This window comes from Melanostigma gelatinosum (genome assembly GCF_949748355.1).
Source record: "Melanostigma gelatinosum genome assembly, chromosome: 23".
Classification (NCBI taxonomy): Eukaryota; Metazoa; Chordata; class Actinopteri; order Perciformes; family Zoarcidae; genus Melanostigma; species Melanostigma gelatinosum.
In genome coordinates this window covers 5,200,945-5,227,513 of record NC_136656.1, presented here as the reverse complement: position 1 = coordinate 5,227,513, position 26,569 = coordinate 5,200,945, and the positions used below count along the sequence as shown (strand labels likewise).

The 26,569-nt window shown below is 44.3% G+C and overlaps 2 protein-coding genes across 2 annotated transcripts; one reads left to right on the top strand and one right to left on the bottom strand.

Annotated features, from left to right (window-relative positions):
- Positions 1-309: 309 nt before the first annotated feature.
- nedd8 (NEDD8 ubiquitin like modifier) lies at positions 310-1,427 on the top strand. Its single transcript, XM_079295190.1, has 4 exons — positions 310-468; positions 573-620; positions 721-803; positions 895-1,427. The coding sequence occupies exons 1-4, from the start codon at positions 451-453 to the stop codon at positions 1,019-1,021; spliced, it is 276 nt and encodes a 91-aa protein (XP_079151316.1). The 5' UTR covers positions 310-450; the 3' UTR covers positions 1,022-1,427.
- Positions 1,428-1,550: 123 nt separating this feature from the next.
- On the bottom strand, positions 1,551-17,270 carry slc7a8a (solute carrier family 7 member 8a). The gene is made up of 11 exons (XM_079295116.1): positions 17,116-17,270; positions 13,172-13,376; positions 10,973-11,124; positions 6,563-6,688; positions 5,935-6,088; positions 5,362-5,485; positions 5,037-5,140; positions 4,692-4,788; positions 4,425-4,574; positions 4,068-4,245; positions 1,551-3,590 (listed from the first exon to the last, which is right to left on the bottom strand). The coding sequence occupies exons 1-11, from the start codon at positions 17,246-17,248 to the stop codon at positions 3,436-3,438; spliced, it is 1,578 nt and encodes a 525-aa protein (XP_079151242.1). The 5' UTR covers positions 17,249-17,270; the 3' UTR covers positions 1,551-3,435.
- Positions 17,271-26,569: the final 9,299 nt, after the last annotated feature.

The following is a 26,569-nucleotide window of genomic DNA, read 5'->3' as shown; positions in this document are numbered from 1 at the left end:
TGGGGGCGGACACCAACTGACAGCCAACTTGTAGTTTTTAAGGGGCTTTAGCTACGACGTGGTGCGCGGGCAAAAACTACAAAAACGCGAGGCTTGCTTTACGCCACGTCGCACTGGTGTCGCAAAGGTTGTTTATTATTGGTATTCGGGAAATATATTTCGGGTTGTGTTGTGAACGATAATGTAAGATATTTTAGGGCAAATGTTGTGCTTCTTCCACGGGAAAATTAAGCCAAGTTTGAAACGGTCCGAAATCAACATGAAGCGGAACCGTTCTCACATACACACACGAGGGTGCCGAGGGATCCGCTGACACACACAGGAAACAACCATTACGTTTTGGAAGGGAATGAATATCAAGTTTCCTCACAGAAATCTCGAGTTGTTGTTATCACTATCGCACAATAAAGTTCCTGCTCCACTTCGTTTGATAAAGACAAGGCAGCAAAGATGCTGATTAAAGTGAAGGTGAGGCAAAGCGAGTGTTAAATATTGTAAGAGTTGTTCATACCGAGTTGTGCTCAATCTTATTTGCTCAACAATAACCTGAAATTGTTTTTTTGAAATATCAGACACTCACAGGCAAAGAGATTGAGATTGACATCGAGCCCACAGACAAGGTAATTTATATCTTTTTTATTTCCTCATATGTTCGGTATATGCTGATAATTAAACGTGTTATTCAGTGTGTGTTAATGGTTTACATACATTTACATCCAGGTGGAGCGGATTAAAGAACGAGTGGAGGAGAAAGAAGGAATCCCTCCGCAGCAGCAGAGGTTGATCTACAGTGGAAAACAGATGTAAGGATAATCCACAAATGAGAGAGAGCGAGAGAGAGAGTTTAAAAACACATCTGACGTCTTCTGCCTCCCCCCTTGTCTCTATTCCCAGGAACGATGAGAAAACCGCAGCGGACTATAAAATCCAGGGAGGCTCTGTCCTCCATCTGGTACTCGCTCTGCGAGGAGGACGGGGGCTCCACCCTCCAAGAAGCCGACACTCCAAGACTGCGTTGTAGCCGCCGCTTGAAATCACGCCTTGGCTTTTCCCCCCGCGATGCCTACACTAACAGGACACACCGAGGACGCACAGCAGTGTGTTTGCGGAGTCACCTGGCGGCATCGTAGGCAAGAGACGGAGTTAGATCAGGTTCTACTGGTGTTGGCCGCAAACGCTCTATCTTTGGTCCACTGATGAGATAATTGTAGCGTAAAGACGTGTCAGGGAGACCCGTCCTCGGATTACTGTCTTTACATTCAGAGTGTGACACAAGCTAACTACAAAGTGACAACTACAAGTGAAGGAAAAACCTCCCACCACTGGTTCTCAATCATGTAGCACAGAGTGTGCCGTGTGTACATAACGGTGTGAAATGGGCCGATGCTGTGGATTAGTTTGTCTGTACAATAAACTTACGTTGATGCTTAAAATGTCTCACTTTCCATTCACCATTCTGTGTTCTTCATAAATTATTTTATGTTTTTCAAAACAGCTGCACAAAGGAGAGGGTGAAAATTCTAATATTCTTTTATTCTGATCGCCACCAATATGTACATTTACATTTTATTACACAAAAAGAGACTTAAGTTTGAGAGTAATTTCAGTCCAAATGATTCAGAAATAACATTCTTATCAGGCACTGTATTGCAGTGAGACGATGTATTGCTTAGATTATCAGTATACATGACTGTCACAACATATAAAACTTCATATTTCTACCATATTGAAGGCCTGCTTTGGTCTGATTACAGCAAGAAGTTGCAGCTTGTTCAACACAATCAACACTGTTTCACCGTCTGTAGAGTTTAAGCAGTAGACAAGATGGTGAAGCTGAGTCTGCACTGATTACATCGCCGTATCGCATAAAGTTGCAGCATTTGATTGATGAGGTGGAAACATTCTCAGGCCTCATTCATGTACAGTGAGAGTTTATGTTGCGTGTTCAAAATTGAGAAAAATAGATGACTGAACGCAGTGAGAATCACATTCTTTGAAATGATGGCACAGCGGAATCAAAATAAAGAATATAAATGAGGCCATGAGCTACAAATTCAAACCTTAGTCAGTGGTTTTTATTTACTAAGAGAAAATATAAAGACGTGTGTATACTCTGTAAATACACAATAAACATATAGCCACAAAAACACGATCATTGTACTCGTAAAGACATCCAGGACACCGTGTTCCCCTTTACAGTTCAACTAAACACCTGCATGTTACTGGCCCAACTTTAGCAATACTTTTGAACGATTCACTTGCCGGCCGTCCTCTTCTCATCTTTTTCTGGGACATCCCGAGGAAATAAATATCTAAAAGCACCAGTACAGACATTTAGCACCGACAGACTGGATTTCAAACAGGCTATCAGTGAGATCTGTTGAGTTTTGGTAGTCTGGAATCCAACTGGTCTGGTTATACGCAGTGTGTAAACAGAGAGCAGTGGGGATGCCCTGAGACACTGATGGATTACAGAAAGACTTAAGAGTATATGTGTGATCATGTGTGCAGGAGTGTTGTTTACTATAATATGTACTAAAATCTCTTCTAGTGAATTTTTTGTGACTTCCATAAAACATTTTAAAACTCCCCCAAAGTATGAGGCAATAAACAGAGCCGCATCAGCGCCCAAATACTGTCTGTCTTCTAAATTAAGGCAATTAACAAGAACTGTGCGACATTTACCGATACAAAGTACAGGTCACACGTCAGCTGTCAACGCCTCCACAAGAGTAAAAAAAAAAAAAAATAGGTTCAGATGTGTATGATGTTAAGTAGAAAAAAAGAATATCAACAGAACTAAAATCAACAGTAAAGTAAAATAACAAAATACATCAAATTATAGAAACAATCATCGTACATTTCGGAGGCACAGTCAGCTTCGAGACAACGCAGTGCTTAGTGCACTTCACCACACGAAATTACGTGATCGGATTTTCTGCTTTGAAAAATCTAAATACAAAATCAAAATACCCAAAATACAGCTTTGGTGTGTTGAGTGGATGACAAAGTAACATCCCTTACAAAGTGGCTGTTTGCACAGCCATGACAGTAGAGTAAGAGGCTTTTGATAAAAAAGATTAAAAAAATACGACTACACTAGGAGTGTGTGGAGGAGGAGAAGCAGGATGAAGATGATGAAGAGTAGTCTGTTCAGTCATGTACTGAGAAGGCGCTAACCGTTCTTTGTTGCACTTTTGAAAAGACCCCAGACAGAAAACTTTGAGGTCGTGTTCCTCAAAATATCTCCCGTTGTATTTGGCACAGAAATTATTGATTGATACAAAACCAAACCAAAAATATTTAAGACAAAGTGTAAATACACTACAAACTGTGGTGTATGTTCACTGTATGTGTGTGTGTGTGTGTGCACGCACCCGTGTGTGCGTCTGCATATGTCTGTATATTTTGGGGGCAGGTGGGAGATGGAGATTTTTAGCAGTCCGCTGACTTGTGGTCGTCTCCGTCCTCCTTGGACAGAGGAGACCTGGCCTCCTTCATTTCCTCTCCTTCCTCTCCGCTCCCGACGCTCTTACCCATGGCCGGATAAACCACCACGCAGAACTTCTGGCCCAAGTACGTCATCTTGTCTGGAAGAAGAGAGTGACAAAGAGCTTCAGGACCAGCGCGGTGATTGGCTTTCAAATGAGACAAAATGTATGTAGCATATGAAGAGAAAGCTTTTACTTGGATTTATTGCATTTTTCTAAGGACAAACTATTTAAATTGAACCGTGTTTCACACAAATATGTCACCATTTTTCAAAGGAATACTTTGCCATTTTTGGAAATACTTGTATTCATTTTCTTGTCAAGAGTTAGAAAATATCCATTCTGCTTGGCTTGAAGACTTGAAGCAGCTAGCCCGGCGAGTTAAAAAATATGCTAACAAGAATAGCTTCCCCCTAAAACCACAAATTGTCGTCTGCACATTTCTGTTTTGTTGCTGGTTAAACAAAGGTGTCAATGAATGAATCTTTAACTTTGGAATTCCGTAGACTTTCCTGACGATATATAATGAATTTGTAATTTCAATAATAAGAAAATTTAACATGACAGCAAACTTACCAACGAAGGCGTCGAAGCACTGTGGCTTGTTGTCCCAGTAGACTCCCAGGAAATAGACGGGGACGCCAGTCAGCATGATAGCCAGGCCGATGCCGCACACCACGGGCTCAGAGTAGAGGGAGAAGATGAGCAAGAAGGCCCAGAAGAGGAGGTAGATGACCGGCCAGATGAGGCTGATCTGGAGAAGAGAACACAAACATATTATGACACTCATGTAGAAAGGACCATTTGGTAGTTTGTAGAATAATTCTACTTTTTGCACCTGTTATTTCCTCTCTTTTGTGAATTGTTGTAATAATGGTGCTTTTTGTGGCTGTTTTTAGACAGAGATGGGGCAAAAACACCACATAAACACACCTTGATTGGCCGGTGAAGGTCGGGCTGTTTAATGCGCAGGACAATCTGCCCGGCGACGGTGACTCCGTAGAAGAGGTAGTTGATGAAGCCCACGTAGTTGATGAGGGTGTACATGTCACTGGTGCACAGCATGAGCAGGGTGGACAGGCACTGAAGGAAGAAGAAGAAGAAGAAGAAGAAGGGAAGTAAGTTTGACAGTTTGTCTGCAGCTTTCAGGGTTTATCCGGAAAAAAATAAAAGGAGTGTGGCGGCGAGAGAGCTACTCACGGTGAAGAGCAGAGCCGGGATGGGAGTGCAGCGTTTCACATGAATCATGGCCAGCAGACTGGGGAGGTGGCCCTCTCTGGCTCCAGCAAAGAACAACCTGCGAAGGAAAGAAATCATTCAGTTACGGCATATTATACGATATTAAAGTCTACGGTACATCCACGTGTTACATGAGGAAAATAGAAGACTAGAAAGTGCTATAGGCAGGTTTAAATTTAGAGCACATACCCAGAGAACCACTTCACGACAACATATATTCATTGCAATAATTAAAAGGTGTGTCCGTCGGCAGTTGGTGCCCACAAATAGCAGATCATACTGGAAGTTGTGATCGAGCCAACTTACCGCGAGGAGGTGAAGAGGGACCCGTTGACTCCCCCGAAGGTGGAGAGAGCCACAGAGATGGGCATGATCCACGACATGACTCCCAGCAGCTTCTCACCAAAGGTCTGGTGATGGAGGAGCGGGAGGATGGAGGTTCGAGGTTGGATGAAAGAGAGGGACAGGAGGCAATGGTTCGATTTCATCACGTGTTCACGACCATCATGCAGCCGACTGAGGTCCAAAAGGTATCAGCCAACACATCTGACTCACTAGAGGGCGTCATTCTACTACCAAACTTGTGTGTGAAGTCACAGGACCACCTTGCGTCACGCTCCGAGATACTCACCACGGCAACAGCGTTTGAGGCGAGCAGCTCCTGGGGACTCATGGCCGTGATGTAGGCGATGTTGGCAAAGACGTACACGAAGGTGACGAGGGGGATGGAGATGAAGATGGCGCGAGGAAGGTTCCTGGAGACGAATAGAAACAGCTAGGTTAAGGAGACACAATGAGGAGGAAAGTTAAAGAGATAAAGAGAGGTACGGGGGGGGGGGTTTAGAGACGGAAATGAAAAGATGTACCTGAGGGGAGGTGCATTAACGGATACCAAGGTTATTAAAAAACATGGGATTGTTAAGAAGACAGAAAAGTCAGAGGAAATTAAGAAATAAAACCGAATGAAACCATGAAATTACACCAGAAACGTTTCTAGGTCAGTGACCGGAATGATGGGGAGAATTAATCCCGTGGTAAATTCAATCATTTTCAGAGAGCTTAACGACAAATATGCTGCTAATCACTGAAAAAAAGCTTTAAAACCAGCCGATCCCATAAGCGAGGAGCCAGTCTGTCCTGTGGGAAGGTGGTTTGAGCAACGACATATGACTCCAGACAGGCCAAGCAGTGTAAAGTGTCTTACACATAAGGGTCCACCAGCTCCTCTGTGACGTAGTTGAGGAAGTTCCACCCTCCATAGGCGAAGGAGCCTTGTAGGAAGGCTAAGGCTAACAAACCCACGTCGTACTCCTGGAAGGGCTCGAAGGCGTTGGCTGGCTCCAGCCAGTAGTACTCTCCTGCATGTGGAGAAGACAATGCAAAAGATGAGGGGACATATCCCCCATTGAGCCATGTTTTCAGACAGCATTAAAGTATCTCACATGCCGTCCCTCATATATGACCCAAAGCCTCCCATCAGATCAGCCACCGGACTCTTCATATGACTTCAAAGGCTCGCATGGAAATCCCCATTCGGTTGTTTCAGGGGCCCTACTCTCTGTGGCCCCTTGTAATAATTGGCCCTCGGCCGTGTTGTGACAGCAAACCCATGCAGGCGTGCTGATATTAGCAATGTGAGTTTTAACCAAAAAGGGGGGCCCCAGAAACTCACTGACCCCTGCGGAGTCCACGGGGAGTCCACACTGTCCCGAGTGACTTAAGATGACCCCGGTGACCGCGAGTGTGTGTGTGTGTGTGACTTTCGTCCTTTCACACAGAGACACCAGACAAAGGTGGGACAGACTGTGGACATATGCGGCGAGGCAGCTCACCCTTGCAGATCTGCACGAGGCCCATGACGATGATGAGGGCGAGGGCCAGCAGCTTGCCGGCGGTGAATACGTCCTGCACTCTGGTGGCCCACCTCACGCTGGAGCAGTTCACCCACGTCAGCAGCACTAGATGCACCAATACAACACAGTAAAACACAGAGTTAATGCTTATTCATTTGACCCCGGTTTCCACATTGTGCGTCCTCTTACAGGAGGCTTTTAGATTAGTAAAATCCCCTTATTTCACACTGTCTGGCATCATCACATTTGGCATTAGCGTTTTCCAACTCTTTGTTTAAGCTCTACAATGTCTACACTGTGAGTGAATTTGGTCGATAAAGGTTGATGAGTCGACTGTTGTGTTGCTCTCGTAAAGGAACCGTCACTGTCTGTAGAAGTAGAACTCAGATTGTTTCCAGAGAAGAAGAAGTCAACAGCTCCATTTTCTCGATGGAAAGTGAGCAGATCTCAGGTCAGCGAGTGGAGACAGATTAAAAGCGACACACTCGAACACGTGTGACGTGTCTTAACGTCGTAACACAGCGGCGACCTTTGACTCTGTCATCGCGTTGAACTTTATCCGTTATCTCTTGCAGCACACCTTTTATCTGAAATGCTTTGCAGTAGTTTGCTTTCTTTTGAAGTACTGCAGGTATTTGATAATCACTATTCTTTTTCCACCTTCTGTGACTTTAAGAAAACATAATAATGATCCCATCCATGCTATTGAAACTCCACTCATCTGGCAGCTTTAAGGAAGCACAACATGGGAAAACATAGCTGGAACTGGAGGATTACCAAACAAGGACAAAGATAATGGATTTGATCTGTACTGCTGAGAGCAACAGGCCACTGGGTTCAGGCCAATAGGGTGCCATTCAATGATAGGACTGTTTGACTCCGTAGGATTAAGTTCATCCCGTTAAATAACTCCGAGCTGAGCTGCCACTGCAGGGGAATAAAGGCCGATGCACATGAGCAGACATGCACCGATACTGTAGATGTGTGTGTGTGTGTGTTGGGTTCAAATGAAGACACAGGTGCAGAGAGTTTGTTTGTTTGTGGCTGTTGCAGAGCTGTTCGTGGGGTTTTTAGGTTGGTGGTGGTGGGGGTGAATTAAACTTCCTGCACGTTACTACAAATGACTACAGCAGACAGAACAAGAGTTGCAGTGAGGAGAGGAGCCGCAGAGCTGCTGCTGCTGCTTCTCCCCCCCACAAAAAAAACAGGAAATGAGAAACCGAACTCAAATAAAAACTGTTGCTGCCCTGAATAACAAATAGAACTCAAACCTGTTAAGTTAGTCGTACACAAAGTTTGTTTTTGGAACTAGATGATCTTTCGCCAACACACTGCAACACAGTACCAACACATGTGTTTCCTGCTACTCCCCTATTTGCTGACTGACAGGCTGCGAGTAAACACCTGGAGTCGGACACACTCTCCGAAACACGGAGACGAGGGGCCGCTCAGCTGTCCGTAAGCTGAGTATACAAAATGTGTGTCTGGAAACTTGCTGAGTTAACCATGGGCCTGCTGGAAAACATGACCCTGCACTCTGCCACTTGCGGGAAGAGACGGACCCCAGGGAGAATCCCCCCCCCCCCCCTTGTATGTTACAAGGTAATTCAAAGTGTCTCACATAAAACCATAAAAAGCATCAAAACATAAGGCAAAAGAAAAGGAGATTTAAAAACAATTAACAACATTCATTGCATTAAAACATTAAAAAACAGTGTAAGAAATAAAATGCAGTAGTAAAATGCAGAAATGCAGGAAATTGATTAATATATGAATTGAATGTGGTTCAATTAAAGGCAGCAGCAAACAGAAAAGTCTTCAATCTTGATTTAAATGAGCTGAGGGTCTCAGCAGACCTGCAGCTTTCTGGGACTTTGTTCCAGATATGTGGAGCAGAAAAACTGAACGCTGCTTCTCCATGTTTAGTTCTGACTCTGGGAGCAGATAGTTTAAGTCTATTTCTGGCTTGGTTTGTGGGTTTTAACATCAGTGATTGAAGCTGAGCGGTGATTTTCAATTGTTCGTCCTTGGTACCAAAAACAATTTCTTCTGTTTTATCTTTGTTTAATTGAAGAAAATTCTGGCACATCCAGTTGTTGATTTGTTCAATGCAGTTACCCAGCCCTTGTATGGGATTATAGTCCCCTGGTAACATAGTTATGTAGATTTGTGTGTCGTCTGCATAATTATGATAACACACTTTATTGTTTTCCATAATCTGAGCTAGTGGAAGCATGTAGATGTTGAACAGAAGAGGCCCCAGTATTGAACCTTGGGGAACACCACATGTCATTTTAGTCAGCTCCGATGTGTAATGAGCTACAGACACAAAGTATTCTCAGCCCTTCAAGTAGGATTCAAACCAGTTAAGTGCTGTGCCAGAGAGTCCCACCCAGATTTTTAGTCTTTCTAGGAGTATGGCATGGTCGACCGTGTCGAATGCAGCACTGAGATCCAGTAACACTAAGACTGAACTTCTGCCATTATCTATGTTTAAGTGGATGTCGTTGAAAACCTTAAAAAGAGCAGTTTCAGTACTGTGGTGCTGTCGAAAGCCTGACTGGAAAACATCAAAGCAGTTATTTACGGCCAAGAAGTTGGTCAGCTGTTGGAAAACCGCTTTTTCAATTATTTTACTTAGAAATGGGAGGTTTGATATTGGCCTATCATTTTTCATTGTTGCGGAGTCTAAACTAGCCTTCTTTAGGAGCGGTTTAATAACTGCAGTTTCTATGGCTTGTGGGAAGACACCTGAGAGAAGGGATGTGTTTACAATATGTAAGAGATCAGTGGTCATGCAGTTTGAAATATTTTTGAAAAAGCGTGTTGGTAGAATATCCAAGCAGCAGGAGGATGACTTCAGATGTTGTATAATGTCTTCTAGGCTTCTACGGTCGATTGAATGAAATTGTGTCATGATATTTGAATGGATGTTATTCAGAGATCGGGACAACACATATCCTGTGGTTGGTGTGGAGGCACTGACTGCTTGTCTAATTTTCTGAATTTTGTCAGTAAAAAAGGAGGCAAATTGATTGCATGCCCAGGTGGATTGGAGCTCAGCAGCTACCGACACTGGAGGGTTTGTTAGCCTGTCGACAGTAGCAAATAAGGCGCGTGTATTGTTCTTGTTTTTGGTTATGATGTCAGAGAAGGACTGCCTTGCATTTCTAAGTTCCAAATTATAATTGCGAAGTCTCTCTTTATAGATGTCACAGTGAACCTGGAGATTAGTTTTTCGCCACCTGCGCTCAGCTTTCCGACACTCTCGTTTCTCTATTCTGACCAGCGTAGCATTTCTCCAAGGAGATCTTTGCTTCCCCGAGACAACCTTCACTTTAGTGGGTGCAATGGCATCAATAATGTATATATTTGATATCCGTCAACAGAAGTTAAGTGATGCTTGATGAGGAACTGTTTTCTTGGCTGGACCAGATAGCTGCCACCATTTGTCCATCAGAGTAGACTTTGGGTTCTTCAGTCCTGTACTTGGTCGGAAAACACCTCGCCTCATTGCATAATGTACAGTAACTGCAGATGAAATCTCTTTAAATGCTTTTGAGATGTCCCGCTGACGGGCCGACACAGCTTCTCCAGGGTCTCTCTATCTGGAGGCTGTCTGCAGTATTTGGCCCGTGTGTGTGAACTTTGTCGAGGGACTCAAATCAACAACAGTCATGTCCGCCGCAACACATTCATCCATTTGTCTTCCCAGATTCACTGCCCAGTGCTACACTCCTCTAGCTTAATAGATGACCGCTGACTGAGGGTTAAGTAACAAAAGAGCTTCAGAGAAAGAAAGGGGGGGGGGGGGGAACTGAGACATGAATTGCTACTGGACATGCTACTGGTGTCTCAACCCCTGAATGTATAAATGTCGGTGTTTACAGTTACATGACAGTTTTTGGGTGAATTTCTCACAGTGCAATCTTTGATTTACTGGCAGTTTTTCTTCAACATTTGGGCCTCTCTCAACAAGCACTCTCAAAACACAACTTCTCTACTTCTTTAGCGTGTCTGCACGCTCTCGTCTCTACACAATCAAAAGTGGATCTGTGTGGAGTCAGAGCTGTCAGCTGGTTCACCGGGAATCTGTATTCCTGAAGGAGAAAGAGTTTTGTTTGTAAAATCTTTACGTCTCACTTTTAATTGCTTCTCTCGCTTTTATCTACCTCAAACAGAGTGTTTCCATGTCGTGTGGAGTTGCTAAACACTGTTGAGGAGAAAATATTTGAAATACTAGAGAGAGAGCTTAACTTTCTGTTAAAGATTGTGCTAAATCCCAGCCATTAACCACGGCTGATGCACACAGCTGCACCACCAATACCAGTCACACAGGTGTTGTACATGCGACAACATCTTTGCGCGTAAACATCTGTATTCACTCACAGAGGCAGACAGCGGCCAGCAGACGCAGGCCGCTCTCCGGCGGGAAACAGGTGGGGAAGAGAGGCTGCAGGACGTAGTTGGAGAACGTCAGCGCGATCACGGCCTGGTTGGTCGGGTAGATCACGAGCACGGCGATCCACAGACGCAGGAACCTGAGCAGGAGAGGGGTTACAAACGGTTACAAACACAGAGGCATGGGAGAAGCAGCGGGGTGTCCGGAGCACACATACATCCTTCCATTTACTGAGTCCCATTCAAAGCAGGTTACTTTAGGTGGAAAACTCGATATGCTTGATCTCTCATAGTATCAACCAAATCCACTGTCGTCTGGCTGTGAAAGAACTTTTTAATCGACTTTTCAAATTTCATATCTTTGTAGTTTTGTCAGCAAACTATTTGAAGATGTCACCTCTGGCTTTAGGGGCCACGGTGGGCACTTTGAGCTATTTTGTGAGATTTTCCAGGCAAAACAAGTAGAAAAACAGTCGACAAATGAAGACAGTACATTTAATCCCTTGTCGCTGTCGCCGCGCAGCGCAAATTATCCAAATTCCAGGTTGGCAGCTAAGTGAGGTGACTAATGTAGCTTTAAAACCGCGATCAGCCTGTTTAACTAGTTGTCGTTCCGGAGTGACACCGCGACGCACCGACATGGCAGAACGTGATTAGTGTTCGGGGGGGTGAGATGTGGTGAAGGATGTATGATGTGTGAAGGGTTTAGCTGAATGTAGCAGGAGAAACCAGACGAAAGCTTAACGAGGGCTCATTACACCTGACTGCGTTAACGGGATTGTGTCTCACTGGAATGTGTGTGTGTGTGTGTGTTTAATGTAAAACTGAGTTCACATGCTGAAGCCTCTGTGTAGACACCAGGGTTAAAAGTAACATTTAGTCAAGTAATCTCTTTTTAATCTTTGCTAGTTTTACTTTATATTCCATATAACCTGATACAGCTGTATGTACTTCGTAGATTGGGTGTCGTATGCTTAACATGCATGAGATTACATAATGCACTGTTTTAGATTAAACAAAGCTAAAACACTTGCAGGTTAATTTATCAATAAATGACAACACTTCATACTTCATCACATATGGCTGATGATTCTTTTTTATTCAACTATTCTAATAGGATTTTGTGGTGTAAGTCCATTTTATTTAAAGATAAATAGCCCTATCTCACAGTCCCGACTCCCTCCTGTGGCATCTATAGTCTCGTCTGTATCACAACCCTCATTGGTCCGACATAACAAAGAGCCTTTGACCATGACACGTCGTCCATTCAAGTCGCGTTTGAGCGTACGACGTTACGAGCTCTTCCCCGTCTTCTACGAGCTCGCCTTCGAACCAGGATGCGACAAGCTGATATAAGTATTTCCGTTACGCCGGTCATTGACGTACACAATAAACACGCACATACGGATGAAAAGGAGCAGGACAACAAAAACAAACACCGCTTGAACACGGTTTATTTATCCTGTGACAGCGGGCACACAGGGAAACGGTGTAGCCCCGACACTTCAAACCCAAAAAGTTCATTGATGTGCATTGATAGCTACTGTAGAACGGGATAAAAAAACAATCATTGGCTGTTTTGTCTGGTTTGAATTCCTCTCCCTAAATACCATGATAATATGTATCCTTGTGATCGTTGAAAAAACAATGGTCTAATCTGTGTTTACCGTCTTGACTACAGGCGATAGACCTCCTGCTTTGGGTCAAGATGTCTGACCGCCATGAGCAGGCTCATCCACCAGGATGAAGAGAAGAATCTAGTTATGTTGGTATGCTCACCTAAATCCATGTCAAATTAACTTTAATTGTTTGGGAGGCCCCTTCTTCAAAGAACACGGGGCCACATACTTAATGGACATCACTGTCGACCTAGGGGCTTGTATATATTATGAATACATCCACCTTGAAGTAACTTGTGATTATTGTGAAAAATAGCATTGAACTTTGCTGTATGAAATGATAATCTAATAAAGATAAAGCTTTTTTTGCTAAATGAATATAAAACATTTAGAACAAATCTTTTGGCCAAACTCAAACCCACAATTTGTAAGTTGTTCTCTTGTATTTCAGTCTGCTTTGATGCATCCTGCTTACTGACTCAAATCACACCCGCAAACGTCGCGTGAAAATGCACCTGAACGCCTCTCGGATTGTTTGCGACTGTGAGTCGATGACTGAATGTCTCACCCGGCCAGCCCTCCGAAGATGTCCTTGACGTAGGAGTAGTCTCCCCCTGACTTGGGGATGGTGACGCCCAGCTCGGCGTAGCACAGCGCCCCGATGGCCGTGATGACGCCCGTGATGATCCAGACGATCAGGGCCATGCCCACGGAGCTGGCGTTCTCCATCACTCCCTTCGGACTGACGAAGATACCTGAGCCGATAATGTTACCTGGTGGAGGGAGGAGAGAGAGCGAGAGAGAGAGAGAGAGAGGTGTCAGGGTTCAGTGCAGATTGATAAAGAGGTTGTTGTCAGCATGGAGAAGCTGCAGGGTTTACGGCTGTGAATAGGCAGAGGTGAAAGCAAAATAGTGTTTTTTATGGTGGTTGTTTTTAGTGCATTTAAAGGGGCATTCCACCATTTTGACATCATTGCCACATCACTTCTGTAGCTCTGGATAAACTGTGTCTAGTCTGAGGAAGTAACCCAAGTGCCACCTGTTATCTCAGCCTGGGCTTGAATGCATTGAACACATTGATTGATTGGTGTTTTGGAGCTTGACCCATGTTGGGAAATAATAATCAGGACCTCTCCGCATCTGCCGGTCCATTATTTAGTCAATGCGTCTCTTGCAAGATCGCCAGCTTTAAAGTAAGCTGAGAAGATCGTTACCACTCTCACGTCTGCGCATTATGTGAGCAAGAACAGGCAGGAAATTAGCCTAGCTTAGCATAAAGACCGGAACCAGCTGGAACCAGCTATAGGCTAGCTCCCACCGGAAGTAGAAAATGGCATCTACCAACCCCTCTAAGGCTCACTGACTGGCTCGTGTTTTCTTTTGTTTCTTTAATTCAAACACAAACTGAGACAACAAGACTCTAAGAAATCACTGTTTAAGCACCTAAAACCCCAAACTCTCATTTTTACATTCCTGTTTGTGCACTGAATAAACAAATGAGATACAACATGTTAATGAGAGACTGCTACTTGCACAGTTTGAACGACTGAGATGAAGCAGCGGAGCCATCAGGCATAATAGGAACCGTAATCTGCTGACTGTGCACAGAGTTAGGAGGAGATGGAACGAGACAGAGCGGGGTGAATGAGTGCAAAGAGGGAGGAGGGGGGGGGGGGCCTGAGAGGTAGATGCAGCGGGGGGAGACTAATGCCCTGGCACATTGAATGAGCATCAGAGTGCCAGGTATTTCACAAAGGAGCTGAAAGATGGAGGGGCGGACGATTTGGGGTTCTGGTCCAACATAAAAGAAGCCGGGATTATCCCCCAATCACATTCAGCCGACTGGGTCGGCTGAGCTTGAAACCGGCGGCCAATAAAAAGGCGTCGGGGTCAAAAGCTGAAGGTTCGAATCATGACTGGATGATCGGCTGAGATTGCAATTTTACAGTCCAAAAGTCAAAGGTGCGAGTGATACCGTCACGTTTTGCCTGCAGAGATCAACAAAGTGCGGAGTTTGTGTGGATCGTTTTTCCTGCTACAACTGCCAATGAACAAGAACATTGAACATGCGGCTATGTATCCAGCTTGGTGCATAGTGTGACAACATAGTAGTGGAATATTTTATTGTGTAAAAGTTACAAGTGTCTGTGGTTCCTGTTTCTCAAATGGGGGATTTGCTGCTTTTCTTAGTCGTATGTTCGAGCAATTTGAATATCTTTAGGTTTTTAGCTGTTGGACATACAAATTCAGATGACATTGCGTCTACAGGTCTCTCAAAAAGTATAAAATTGGAAAAGAAAAAAAACTTTAACAGCTTCCATATGCATCCGTGTGCGTGATTAAGGACAGCCGCTCACGTATGTAACACCAGTTGCAGGTAAAAGGTAAAAAATGACAAACAAACGTCAAATCCCTGATTATGTTGACATCTTTATGGCCACAGAGGTCTTCAGTGCATGACCTGTGACATGGGGGGGGGGGGGAGTATGCCTTGACTCAGCACTTTCCTCACACTCCCTGATGCGCTTAAGGTTTGCAGAGGCAGATAGAAGCAACACGCTGGTGTTCTGGTTTGAACGAGTTCATGTAAAAACTTTTATGTCAGGGTGAGCAAATGTGCACGCTTGCATGTTTATGTGTTCATGACATTTGCAGCAGTGTCGCTCCCGAGCGCGTGAGACATGCTGACTGTGTGGAATATCTTTAGCTTTCCTGTTCTTTACATCCTTTTGTCTTAATAAATAAAAAGGCCAAGAGAGAACATGCCAGGATATTTTCTTTGTTATGGGCTTGTCGTTTCACAGAGGAAGAGGCTTGGGTCTTTCACATGCTCTCTGAGCACACACTTCTTTGTTTGATGCCTTCTGACAGCAACAGGCTGAGGCGCCACTTCACAGAGAGTTACTTAAGAGAGCTCTGAGGTTCGTCTTGTTGCACGTTTTTACGTTTCTTATCCGTTTTATGTTGTTAATCTGTCATTCATTCACTCAGGCTGCTATCTAATCATCAAACAAACAAGCATTGTCATAATCATTTAATCTGTTTAGCAATCATCGTGAATATAATCATCTGGTCGAAAATGCTTTCATCTTAAGTGGAGTCCAAACATGCACGAGAGAATCGAATTGTTGTGTTTGTTTGCCTCCATGACTCCTGATCGACCGCTGGCGCCAGACACCGGCAGCAGCAGCAGCAGACTATGAATATTAACAAGCACGTGTGTGTTTGTGCAGCATCATGATATAACCCTAATCAGCCTTCCATAAAGCCTTTTTGAGATTATTTCTTGCATTAAATCCCTGTTCAAACAGCCACCAAGCTGAGGCAACCTGCTGCCTGGCCCTCAGCCAGACCCTGCAGGCCCCGTGTGCTTGTGTGCACGCATGTGTGCGAGTTATTATTACATCACATCGATCTACAGCACCGAGGCAATTCCAGAGAAAGAGGAGGGTTCGCCGTCATCGTTACTTCTGCCAACTCAGGGCTTAATTAAAGGACATCAAGGCTACTGTGATGGCATAGAGCTGAGCACTCATGTTTCATCAAAGTGATGTGAAATTTGTGCAGCAATTCAATGACGCAACACACTGTAGCTCAGACATGGCTAAGCCAGGGGAGCCAATAAAAACAGCATTATCAGGGCAGGGCCTTCTTCCAAGTGGCCAAAAGTGCACTTCTAATCCCAATTCCTGGTTTTGCACGTTTCTGGATTCGTGTGTGTGTGTGTGTGTGTGTGTGTGAGGGCTGAATGTCTGTACTGTACAATAGGCCATAAAACCGTTTGATGTCCTCGTGTTCTTGGCCCTTTTCATGGAAACCCAGCGGGGCATGTTCACCACGAGAAGATCAGACGAGTCACCTGACTGCGCTGAACACATGAGCATGAATGAGTGACTTGGTCAAGGACAAAAGGAGCTGCCAGGAACAGTCTGGTGACTCTACGGCGAGGTGGATGGACTCTGGACGGCCGTAAAGTAATCCCCTGAAATGGCATGAGTGGCTTCACGCTGCCAACCTGTTTCTTTACAGTCGGCTGATGAATTGCGTTGATTTTTTTGACGCGCGTCGAGATTACGTACAAAGTCTATGCACAGACACGATGAGACTGGCGCGCCGCGATTTTGCGATGGCGCGTTGGACGCTTTTTTGCGTTGGACGCCGCAAAAATCGCCAACGCGCGAGTTGAAATTTTTCAACTTCTGCGAAATAATCGCGTGACGCTGTGGCGCGATAGCCTATCAGCGTTGAGTTGCTCCCCCTGTCATCACTGACTTCCTGTCGTTGTTGAATCAGGAAATAAATCCTGTAGCCGTCTGTGTTCACCCAGAGCTCTGATACCTCATATCAACAGAGACCGGACCAAACTATGTATATATATATATATATATATAAAACACACTCTGGGTGCACTAAAGAGGAAGTGCATGAGACAACTGGTCGCACATGGCAGGTTCAGCTCTAGTACAAACGAGAGTAACACACACACATATACACACGCGCACACACACTCACCAACAATGATTCCGCAGGCGCTCACGAGTCCGATTTCCTTCTTGAGCGCCACTTCGCCTCCCGACTCGCCCTGGCCGGCAGCATCCTTGGCGGAGCCCGACGTGCTGCTCCGTTGTCTTGCACCGTCCGTCATTGTTGATGGCTGGACTTTTTTTTTTTTTGGGAGGGGGGTTTATGTGTTTAATCTTCGTTTACACCACACGGAGCCCGAAGCTTCCCGTGCGCTCGTGTCGCCCTGAGTCTCCTGTGTGCGCACGAACACTGAAACGTGCCGCACTTATGAGGAAAGTTTGTGCGCCGTCAGCAACCTGTGACAATGAGGTTTTTTTTTACACTGAACGAATCAAGTAAAAATATGCACACCAAAAAAAAAATACAAATAAATAGATACATAAGTGGAGGCGGTTGAGAACTCTTGTGCCAAAAATCACGTGTCCTTCGGTCACAGCGCAAATGACTGACTACGTTTCTTCAAGGTATGAGCACAGCTGACACCCAACCCGCCTTTTGGTGCCGGTCACAGGTGGCGCTACAGGTCCGGGTCTAACCGCACATCAAGTCCGGCTAGCAAGCAAAACGCGCATAATCCAGTGTCAGTCCTTAAAAAGTCACGCGAGGAAAATAACTTATTTGTTTCTAATGTAAACAACGATGGGGGGGGGGGGGATCAAAATGTCTCAAAAACTAAAAAAAGCTCTCACTGCTTCCTTGTTCCAGGTGTGAGCTGGAGAGACAAAAGCATCCTCTCTGCGCAAAACCAGAAGCGGCTCAGGGTCTGCCTCACACACATCCGACCTGTGTTTAGCTTGGACAGGAGAGGTTTTATTTTACTTAATATACATGGTGTCCTTCATATTAGTACAGTAGCTCCGCCTCCTTCCCGCCTCCCGCCTACTCCGACGTTGGGCTTGTTTTTCCTCCTTCTCCCTCTGCAGGACCCTCCCAACCATCAGCTGTTCTCCCAAACTCACTGCTGCTGCTGCTCTGTGCACCTTCCACATACATCCATCCCGAACAAAGCAGCTTATGCATGAAAAACAAACACTTCCTCTCACCGTCTACTCACTCATACACACAGGAGAGGCTGTCGCTCGCTCACACTTATTATTCATGATGCAGCAGAAGTCTATATTTAGCCCTGTCATAAGATGTCACTCTGTCTGATGCAAGACTGCTGGTGTGTGTGTCTATCCCGGACGCTCACCCATGCTGCTCGTAGGTTGTTTTTGACTGCAGATCGGCAGAGATCTTTTCCAGACGTGGTTTGTGTTCGAGTAATTGCAGAATTGCGGCAGTGTATGGTTGATTGCGTGCAGCGTAATGTCTCATGGAGACATCAATTATTGTTTCAATGTATGTTTTAAATCTCCTTTACTTTTTACGACTGAATTTTATTTCTTACACTGTTTCTTTAATTGTTTTTAAATCTCCTTTTCTTTTGCCTTATGTTTTGATGCTTTTAATGGTTTTATGTGAAGCACTTTGAATTACCTTGTTGTTGAAATGTGCTCTACAAATAAACTTGCCTTGCCTTGCCTTGCCTTGCCTTGCCTTGCCTTGCATGCAGTCAAATACTGTCTTTTTAGTAAAAGGTTTCATATTTGGCATGAACATCAATGAGTACTCATGCCTGTTCAGCGTGAGAATAATTGTGTCTGGTATCGTGGCGTCGCCATTGTTCCATATTGTCTGCAAGCAAATATTCGATCCCTGCAGAAGATCCTCAAGTGTGTCCGGCATCATCTTTATTGTCAATGATGTGCTTATTATCCAGGCGCAGGAACGAAATGCAGGCGTTACACAACATCGGCTTCTAATCAACAAAACCAGTGTTGTTCTCTGCTGAGCGGGCAGAACAACAAGGCCACCTGAATCACCTCAACGCACTGCGACGACACTAAAACATGCTCATGTTGGTTGAAATGGTCGAGCTGAGCCGTGCCCACTCTGACCCACACTCTTGTCTTTGTCCCGGCACAATTCCAGTCATTGGAAAGGTTTTGTTTCCGCGGTGCAAGATGATCCTGAATGTACCTGGTCAGTGAAGCAGGAAGGGGTACACACCGCTCATTCACAGTGCACGTGCTGGGCCGTCAGGGAACAGGTACGCAGGCCAGTTTGTTGACATTTTGCATGGGAGCAGCAGCTACCCGGGACTTTTCTTAGTAGGTCAGCGAGTACGGCCCGGTTCTGTTGTCTTGATGCGGCTCAAAGCTTCCCTCTACTGTGAGATGGTCACTCCAACCACATGCCACGATTAAACCACATGCATAACTGCTGTTTGGCTGGATAATGTAACTCTTTGGATATGTTCAGGGACCTGTATGTAATATACTCAGGATTTCAGTTTGAATTGAACCTTTTTTGATTTGTTTAAAGGGACCGCTGATGTGATGGAGGTTCCTCCTTCACATTTGCAGTCCATAAAACCAGAATTTCCACATTTAATTGTAAAGTGGTTCTTATTTTAAAAGGTGTCCTTCGTCGAAACAATGGACATTGTCTTCTTGTGACCTGATGTCAGGAAATCTCGGCATTCTCTGCTGATCAATACATCCATAGGAAGGCTTTGTGATCAAATACAATGACCCTTTTGGCTCTGACGGTGTCAATGGTTCTGGTTCCCAGCAGACTGATTGAATCCAAACAGCCTCCATTTGGCATTGTTTGCTTGATTAAATGTGATCGCTTCTGATTGCGTCATTCACAGCAGGATAAAGGGATCTGATAAGATAATGACGAGGTAATAGCTTCAGAAAATGGACCGCATCACTGTTGTTTGAACGTGGAAAAGGGAGATTTTAAGCGAAATATTTAACATATTTACTTATTTATTGGCCAATGGTTGCTGAATTTGAAATATCTTGAGCTAAAAATACTCTAATCCCTTTATAAAATACCCAAAATATGGTGAATGCAACTCCACCAAGGCTGTTAAAACCTTCAACTTGCCAGCAAATACACCAAGGACATGTCTATTTTATTTGAACAGAATTTCTATGAGTCTAACTGTCAGCTTTCTGTATTCGGCCCCATCCTGTGGCAGCGAAATCAGCCGCTAATGCTAACATGCTAGCACCGTTGCTCACAGAACTATAATTCGAAAGCGAATTTATATCTTCGGCCCTTCAGGTTTAAATTGGGAATATTTCAATATCGCTGAAAACAAAAAGCCAGCGTTACGTAATATTCCTCTCGTTGTATTTGTCACTCAAGCGCTCAACAGCTCAAAGGAGGGGAGGGGTCTGTATTTGCAGAGGTCACAGGTATTCCCATCAATAAATAGCTTGAGTTTAGTTCATGTGTGCGTCTGTGTAATTAGCTTACTGGACCATTTGAGCAAAGAGATAAGAGGTGTACGTGCTAAAACCCAGGAGACATGGACAAAGAGCAGAGAGGGAGATGGCTTCTCTTGCTGGATCTACTGGATCTCTGAGAAACACAAAGGAAGAGATAGATGGGACAATGGAGGAGTGCCGTGTGGTTTGAACTTCACAGGCATGTGCTGAGTCAGCCGTTACTGGGAGTTTATCTCGATGGTAAAGCTGACCCTGGGCCTGTACTCTGATAGCGCCACACACACGTGCATAGCTGTGTGTGTGTGGGTGTGTGTGGGGAGGGGGGGTAACGTGCACACGGGACACAAACAACACATGTACTCACACACAGTACTCTTCTTTCAGTTACAATTTGGTTGGATGGTTTTCTCAGCCTCATAGATGAACTATGTATGTGATTAACACATTTAAATCACCTGTGTTGGAGTTTTGATGTTCCCAAAAGGTCGATTTAACAATGGGATGCACCTCTGCAGCCCTTCTACCGGTCCTCACCTCTCACATACACATTCTATCTTTCCATCACATGGAAGCTGATGTAATCATCTGAAACATATGTGCACACATATCATATATGGCCACACACACACACACACACACTAACTGCCTACCTGGCAGGTGACAGATCGGGCGGTGAAAGGCAAGGAGATTTTCCCAGATAAGGCTGTTAATGAGTAACCCCGCTGTTTCAGGTTGTTTGCTGATCAGTGGCTGGAAAATTGGGACAATAACATGCAAACACGGAGGTAATGGCTGTGATGGCAGGCAGGCACACAGCAAGGACCGGCCCAGAACACCAACAGCCATGGCTGGTTTCCCAGGGCTGGGTCCAGAAGCTTTTAAAAGCAGAGTCTTTTGTTTGATGTGGGCAAAAACACCACTTGCATAGAGACAGACCTGGTAAGTTATAGACGTATCTAAATGTATCCAAATGTGCATAGGGACAAAAGAACACAATTTTTGGGGTGATTATGTGATGAAATCTGAGATTGAGTAAAAAAAAAATGGCCCCCGAGCGGCCCGGGTCTCACTCTGGTCAGATTTAGCAGCAAAAGAGAGATGAAAGAGGGTAGATTACTGCTATTAAAACCAAGTATGACACTCCACCGGATTCTCCCAGAAGAGGGAGAAGAATTATGCCGATGTCCCTCCGGATGAACTGAGAGTATACGGAACCTGGAAGTGGTCCAGAGTCACCTCACTAATCCTCTGCTCTCTTCTTACTGAACACTCAAACAGGACGGGTCTTTTTCGACATGTCGGTACATTTGGTTTCCCTTTCACTCCAGCGTGCAATACATGAATTACCATCAGGATGTGATTAAAGGTTGTTTTGGTTTTAGAAAGTATTTTTTTTCCCTAATATGACATTTTTTAAATTTTATTGTTGCTTTTAATCTCATACCATCTACCTATTTAGTTCGAATGTTGTAATCAGAAACCAGCTGAATTAGCACAAAGACCAAGAAAAAGGGATATGAGAGGCAATTAATGGAGTGTTTGATTTAGGAAATCAAATCATTCAACAGTGCAAAGAGCTGTTAATCACTTGCATATTCCCTCAGAGAGGTGTTGCTTCTCCATTCTTTAAGCTTGATGAAAGGGTCAGGGAGCTATTGTTAGACTGTGATGGTTTTAATGGGTTGAGACAAGTTGTGAATGGACCTGGTTAGGGTATTGTCTCCTTTGAAATCATGTTTTGCTTCCTTTATTTCATTTAACTGAGTGCTTGTTGTTGATCGACTATGGTTTCCTCTGGTTGCAGTAAATCCAATTGTCCCCGTGTGTACGCCTATTTAGTTTCTCGGAAAACAGGTTGCTGTTCAATTGTTCATTGTTCAAAACATATAGTTCTCAGGGAGAAGTCGATTTTTAATCTCAAAACAAATTTCAGATGAACGAAAACATGTTCAATTACAGTCGCTCAAAATTGATTGATTGACTACATCTCAATACTTTGGATCCATGAAGATAAATATCTGAATTAGAGTTTTGCTGAAAAGTCCAAGTCAGATCTGCAAATTGTGTTTTACCATGTGACACAGTTTAAGGTATTGACAACAGACTGCACAATCAGCTACATGAGTTCAGGCAACTGTGAACTTTGTTCAGCCAATGGGCTTTAGTGTTTCAGCAATTGAGAAGAACTGTAACAAACCTGGAAACAGCTGTGTTCCATGGCACAGACTCAAAAACATCTCCAGCTATCCTCATGTCCAAAATATATGACATAAAACAGTAAATGATATGTCCCTCCTTAACATGCTGTTAAATACTTAAATAATACAACTTCATGAAAGGAAAGGCACTGATTGATTTATTGTAAATACTGTGTAAATATACTGTGCACACACACACGTTTTGTTCAGCATGTTCCATCAGCACTTTGCATATTCACACCAAATAAGGAGCAGAGCGATGATGTTCATTCACAGGCATGTGGGTAATGTGACATGCGGTTTATTCATATGTCTATAAGCGTCTATTTACAGAAACATAAGATGGGGTTGCACAAGAGGGGGAAGATGGAGGTGTGACAGGAGGAGCGTGCTGTGAAGAGAGCGAGGGAGAGGTCAGGGGGAGGGAAAAGGGTTTGGAAAGTGGAGATGTTTGTGACCTCTGCAAGAAAGATTGAAGGGCTGGAGGAGGAGGAGGAGGAGGAGGCGTGGTGAAGGGGGAGTGTGAGCGTGGGATTGGAGATGGTAATGTGAGCTTTGTGTTTACCAGATGAGTTCTTAGGACAATATGTACGAGGAAACACGCTGCGATCACGACCCAAACAAAGTTGTTCACTTCGGTAGCTGATTTTAGATATAACATGTGAACAGGAAACATTTAAATTTATCTCCGTGGGATGTAGAGAAGATGTGGAGGATGGGTTTAAATATTCAGCTCAATGTTTTTGGTTTCATGGGCCACAACCCGTTTTGGGTCACTTCCACCGCTCTCGTCAGTGTTGTTCTTCGGCCACAGCAGGCGGCCGACAAACCCTCCGTGCACTAACCGGCCCAGCGCCAAAGACAAAGTTAGCTGGTGAACACAGTGGAACAATTAGCAGCTGAAGAAACAGGACACGTCCCGCAGAGGCTGGTGGAGAGAAAAAATAGAGCAAAAAGGAATGAACGCCAACAGCTTCATGTCTGATGGATGTGGAGATGGGCAAATGTTGGCTGACTAAATCAACTTTTGAAGTTCATACGTTTCCAGACAAACCTTTTTTTGATCAGTGAGCTGCTCTATGTAAAACCTTTGGCAAATAAAGAGAAGCTGGAACATTTTGTCATTTCTCAAGTGTACGCCTGCACCTCAAAGCTCAAACCAGTCTGAACTTGTCTGTCTCCCGTTGTATTGCACAAACAGCTGACGCACGGCTCTTTGTTTACCCATGTCCTTAATATACACCTGCAAACCAAATTGCTACTTTATCTGAATACATGTCAACAATTCGGTCAATGGATTGTGCTGAAATAACTACACAGTCAGTTTAGTTGGTAAGAAAACAGAAGACAAAGACAAAAAGAAACAAGTTCTTTGCCTTAAATATCTTATTCCTAATTCACTATTTAACAACTGCCGGCAGACAGCCCTGAAGAATAACAAGGGATTTGATGTGAGCGGTAATCCTGATCAGCTGAGTGTGTTTGTGTGCTTTAAGGTCCTCAGAAACAACTTCCCAACACAACTTCCTCTTTCAGAGAATGACTTGGACAACAGAACTGACGCGGTGTTTTTCACGAGACGGCACATTCGGTGTCCTCTTTTCCACGAGAGTCTCGTATTCATTTCCCCCTTTTACCCCCCCCCCCCCCCCCCTCGGTCCAGCCCCTCCCCGACTGTCGAGGCTGTTTTTATGGAAGTCTGGCTCAATCCAGTTCACACTGCCACAAGAAATGACCTCCTCATCTCAGTCTCTCCCACTCCTCCCTGCCTCCCTCCTCCCATCTCCTCACTGATGGACTGATACATCTGCTGCCATGGTGGAAGAGTGACAGACAGCAGTGACCTGTCTTCTAACAGAACCTCTCTTCTAACCGGATCTTGTTTCTTGAGTGTGTTTTTCTTGGTTGAAACTAAATGTCGTACTGTAAAGGCACATTTCACAGGACAGGAGGAGGTTGAGAGGGGCTGTTGGTAGGCTGACTGTCTGCATTTGTTTGATTTTGTGTGTGTGCTGATGTGTACGAACGTGTGCGTGTGTTTTATATGATCGACCGCCCTTGTGAAGGTGTAGAATCTGACACCTTTCTTCTTTGTGGATCTTTCCCACGATGACGCTTCTCTTCGGTCTCTAACGTGCTCAGCCCTCTTGGCGTGTGTGTGTGTGTGTGTGTGTGTCTATCTTACTCGTATTGCTATTCTATTTTGCACTGGTGTCACTTTCATACACTTCATTACTCTATTGTTTATATTGTATTCTTCTTCTGTTGTAATATTTGATCAATCTGGCACAAGAATTACCTTTCGGGTTAATAAAGTTATACCTTATCTAATCTTGAAGTGCCCTTAAGCAACGCTCACAACTCACATTCTCTTCAGTGGCCTGCAGGAGACTCATCGGCTCATGTCTGGCGGTGTGAAGAGAAAACTAAAGGTTGAAGAACATGTTTGCATGCAAATATCCTCACGTTCACATGTCTTGAATTGAGCTTCAGGTGTGGTTCTGTGTGACGGCTCTAGGATTGATGACTTCAGATATAAACAGATATAAATTCACGCACAGCTTCACTGACACGCTAGATGCACGCTGCTGCATTCTGATCATCCAACAACAAAACTATTTCGGAATAATTGAATCCTAAGGATACAACCTGCCAAGACGGAGAGTGCAGATCTTGTGCTTTTACGAGCAGTGTATAAGCTCAATAATTTGGATCCATGAAGATAAATATCTGAAGCTGACCCCTGGAAAAATAGACCCCCAATTCAACGTCCATGAAGAGTTAATTTGAAAGGGATCCTGGGCCGTCAGACCTGATCCTAATAGACCAGAGGATCTGATAGCAGGGAAGTGATACTCAGACATTGGAGCCGTGGAGAAAAAAAAAGGACTGAATTTATTGGAACCGGGCCCAGTCGGATGTCAGACAGAAGGAACCGCAGTTTGATTGCAACATTCTCGCAATAGCTTTGTCTTGAATGAGCTTCCATGCTTTATAAACCAGGTAAACAACTCTGCGGGGAACAGAAGTATTGAAGGAAATGAGTCACAGACGCTGTCACGCTTGACAAGCTGCTGAGTCGGTTTAAGAAACTACCAACTAGAGCACAATGTGATGTCTGGTGTTCAGCAGACGTGACGCCGTCACGTGAACTCACTCTTACTTCCCTCTTTTGGTGAACATTCATATCCACATTATTGGAAATCATTAAGGTTGTGAAACATGTTTACAGAACTTCATAACATAACTCAACAACATTATTTGTTGTGACCCAATTAAGCTACAACAACTAAATCGATGAACCCAAACATTTGATTTATTGTAACTTCCTTTTGGCCATATAGTGTAAAACAACCCAACAGTCCACCTCTACCAGCTACATAATGATAATACAGCAATAAAAAAAAAACATTGTCATTTTCTGTTAATGCTTTGACTTTAAGAGGTACTCAGTATTCCACATATATTCTGATTTGTAGTATTTATTATGGGTCAGTGAGAATTAATCCATAGTGGTATGGATGTTTTAATTGCATCAGTAAAGGCTTCAAGGCCTTTTTGCTTGGTTAATGCTTCCCTCACACATTTATAATAGTGCGCCATCAAGCGGTAGCCCTGTGTCATAGCATCCCCGGCTCATCTGTATTGTACTGGCGGGCGGCCGCCTGCAGGGGGCAGTGTGACACAGCTCTGTAACAACGTGTGGACCGACTGGAGAGAGGAGGCTCGTGCAGGAGTAAACTACACGTGAGTTTTAGTTTAATTTAGTTTTAAGAGGCATGGATACAATTACCAAGAGGGTGAGGTTTCTCATTCGAAGTTAATTGTAGTTACTGCCGGTTACACAGGCGGTGTAGAGTTTACGTTAGCCTGACGCTGCTAAGCTAATCAAGTTAATAAACGCTAATTAAAAACGGGCTCATTAAACAGAGAACGCTTTGAAGTTGCCGGTCTGTG

Coding starts and splice junctions, on each gene's coding strand:
- nedd8 (XM_079295190.1), top strand. Junction 621..720: donor ACATCGAGCCCACAGACAAG/GTAATTTATATC, acceptor ATTTACATCCAG/GTGGAGCGGATTAAAGAACG. Junction 804..894: donor ATCTACAGTGGAAAACAGAT/GTAAGGATAATC, acceptor CTCTATTCCCAG/GAACGATGAGAAAACCGCAG.
- slc7a8a (XM_079295116.1), bottom strand. CDS start 17,248: ATGACGGACGGTGCAAGACAACGGAGCAGCACGTCGGGCTCCGCCAAG. Junction 4,789..5,036: donor TCCCTCTTCACCTCCTCGCG/GTAAGTTGGCTC, acceptor TTTCCTTCGCAG/GTTGTTCTTTGCTGGAGCCA. Junction 4,246..4,424: donor ACCTTCACCGGCCAATCAAG/GTGTGTTTATGT, acceptor TCTCTTCTCCAG/ATCAGCCTCATCTGGCCGGT.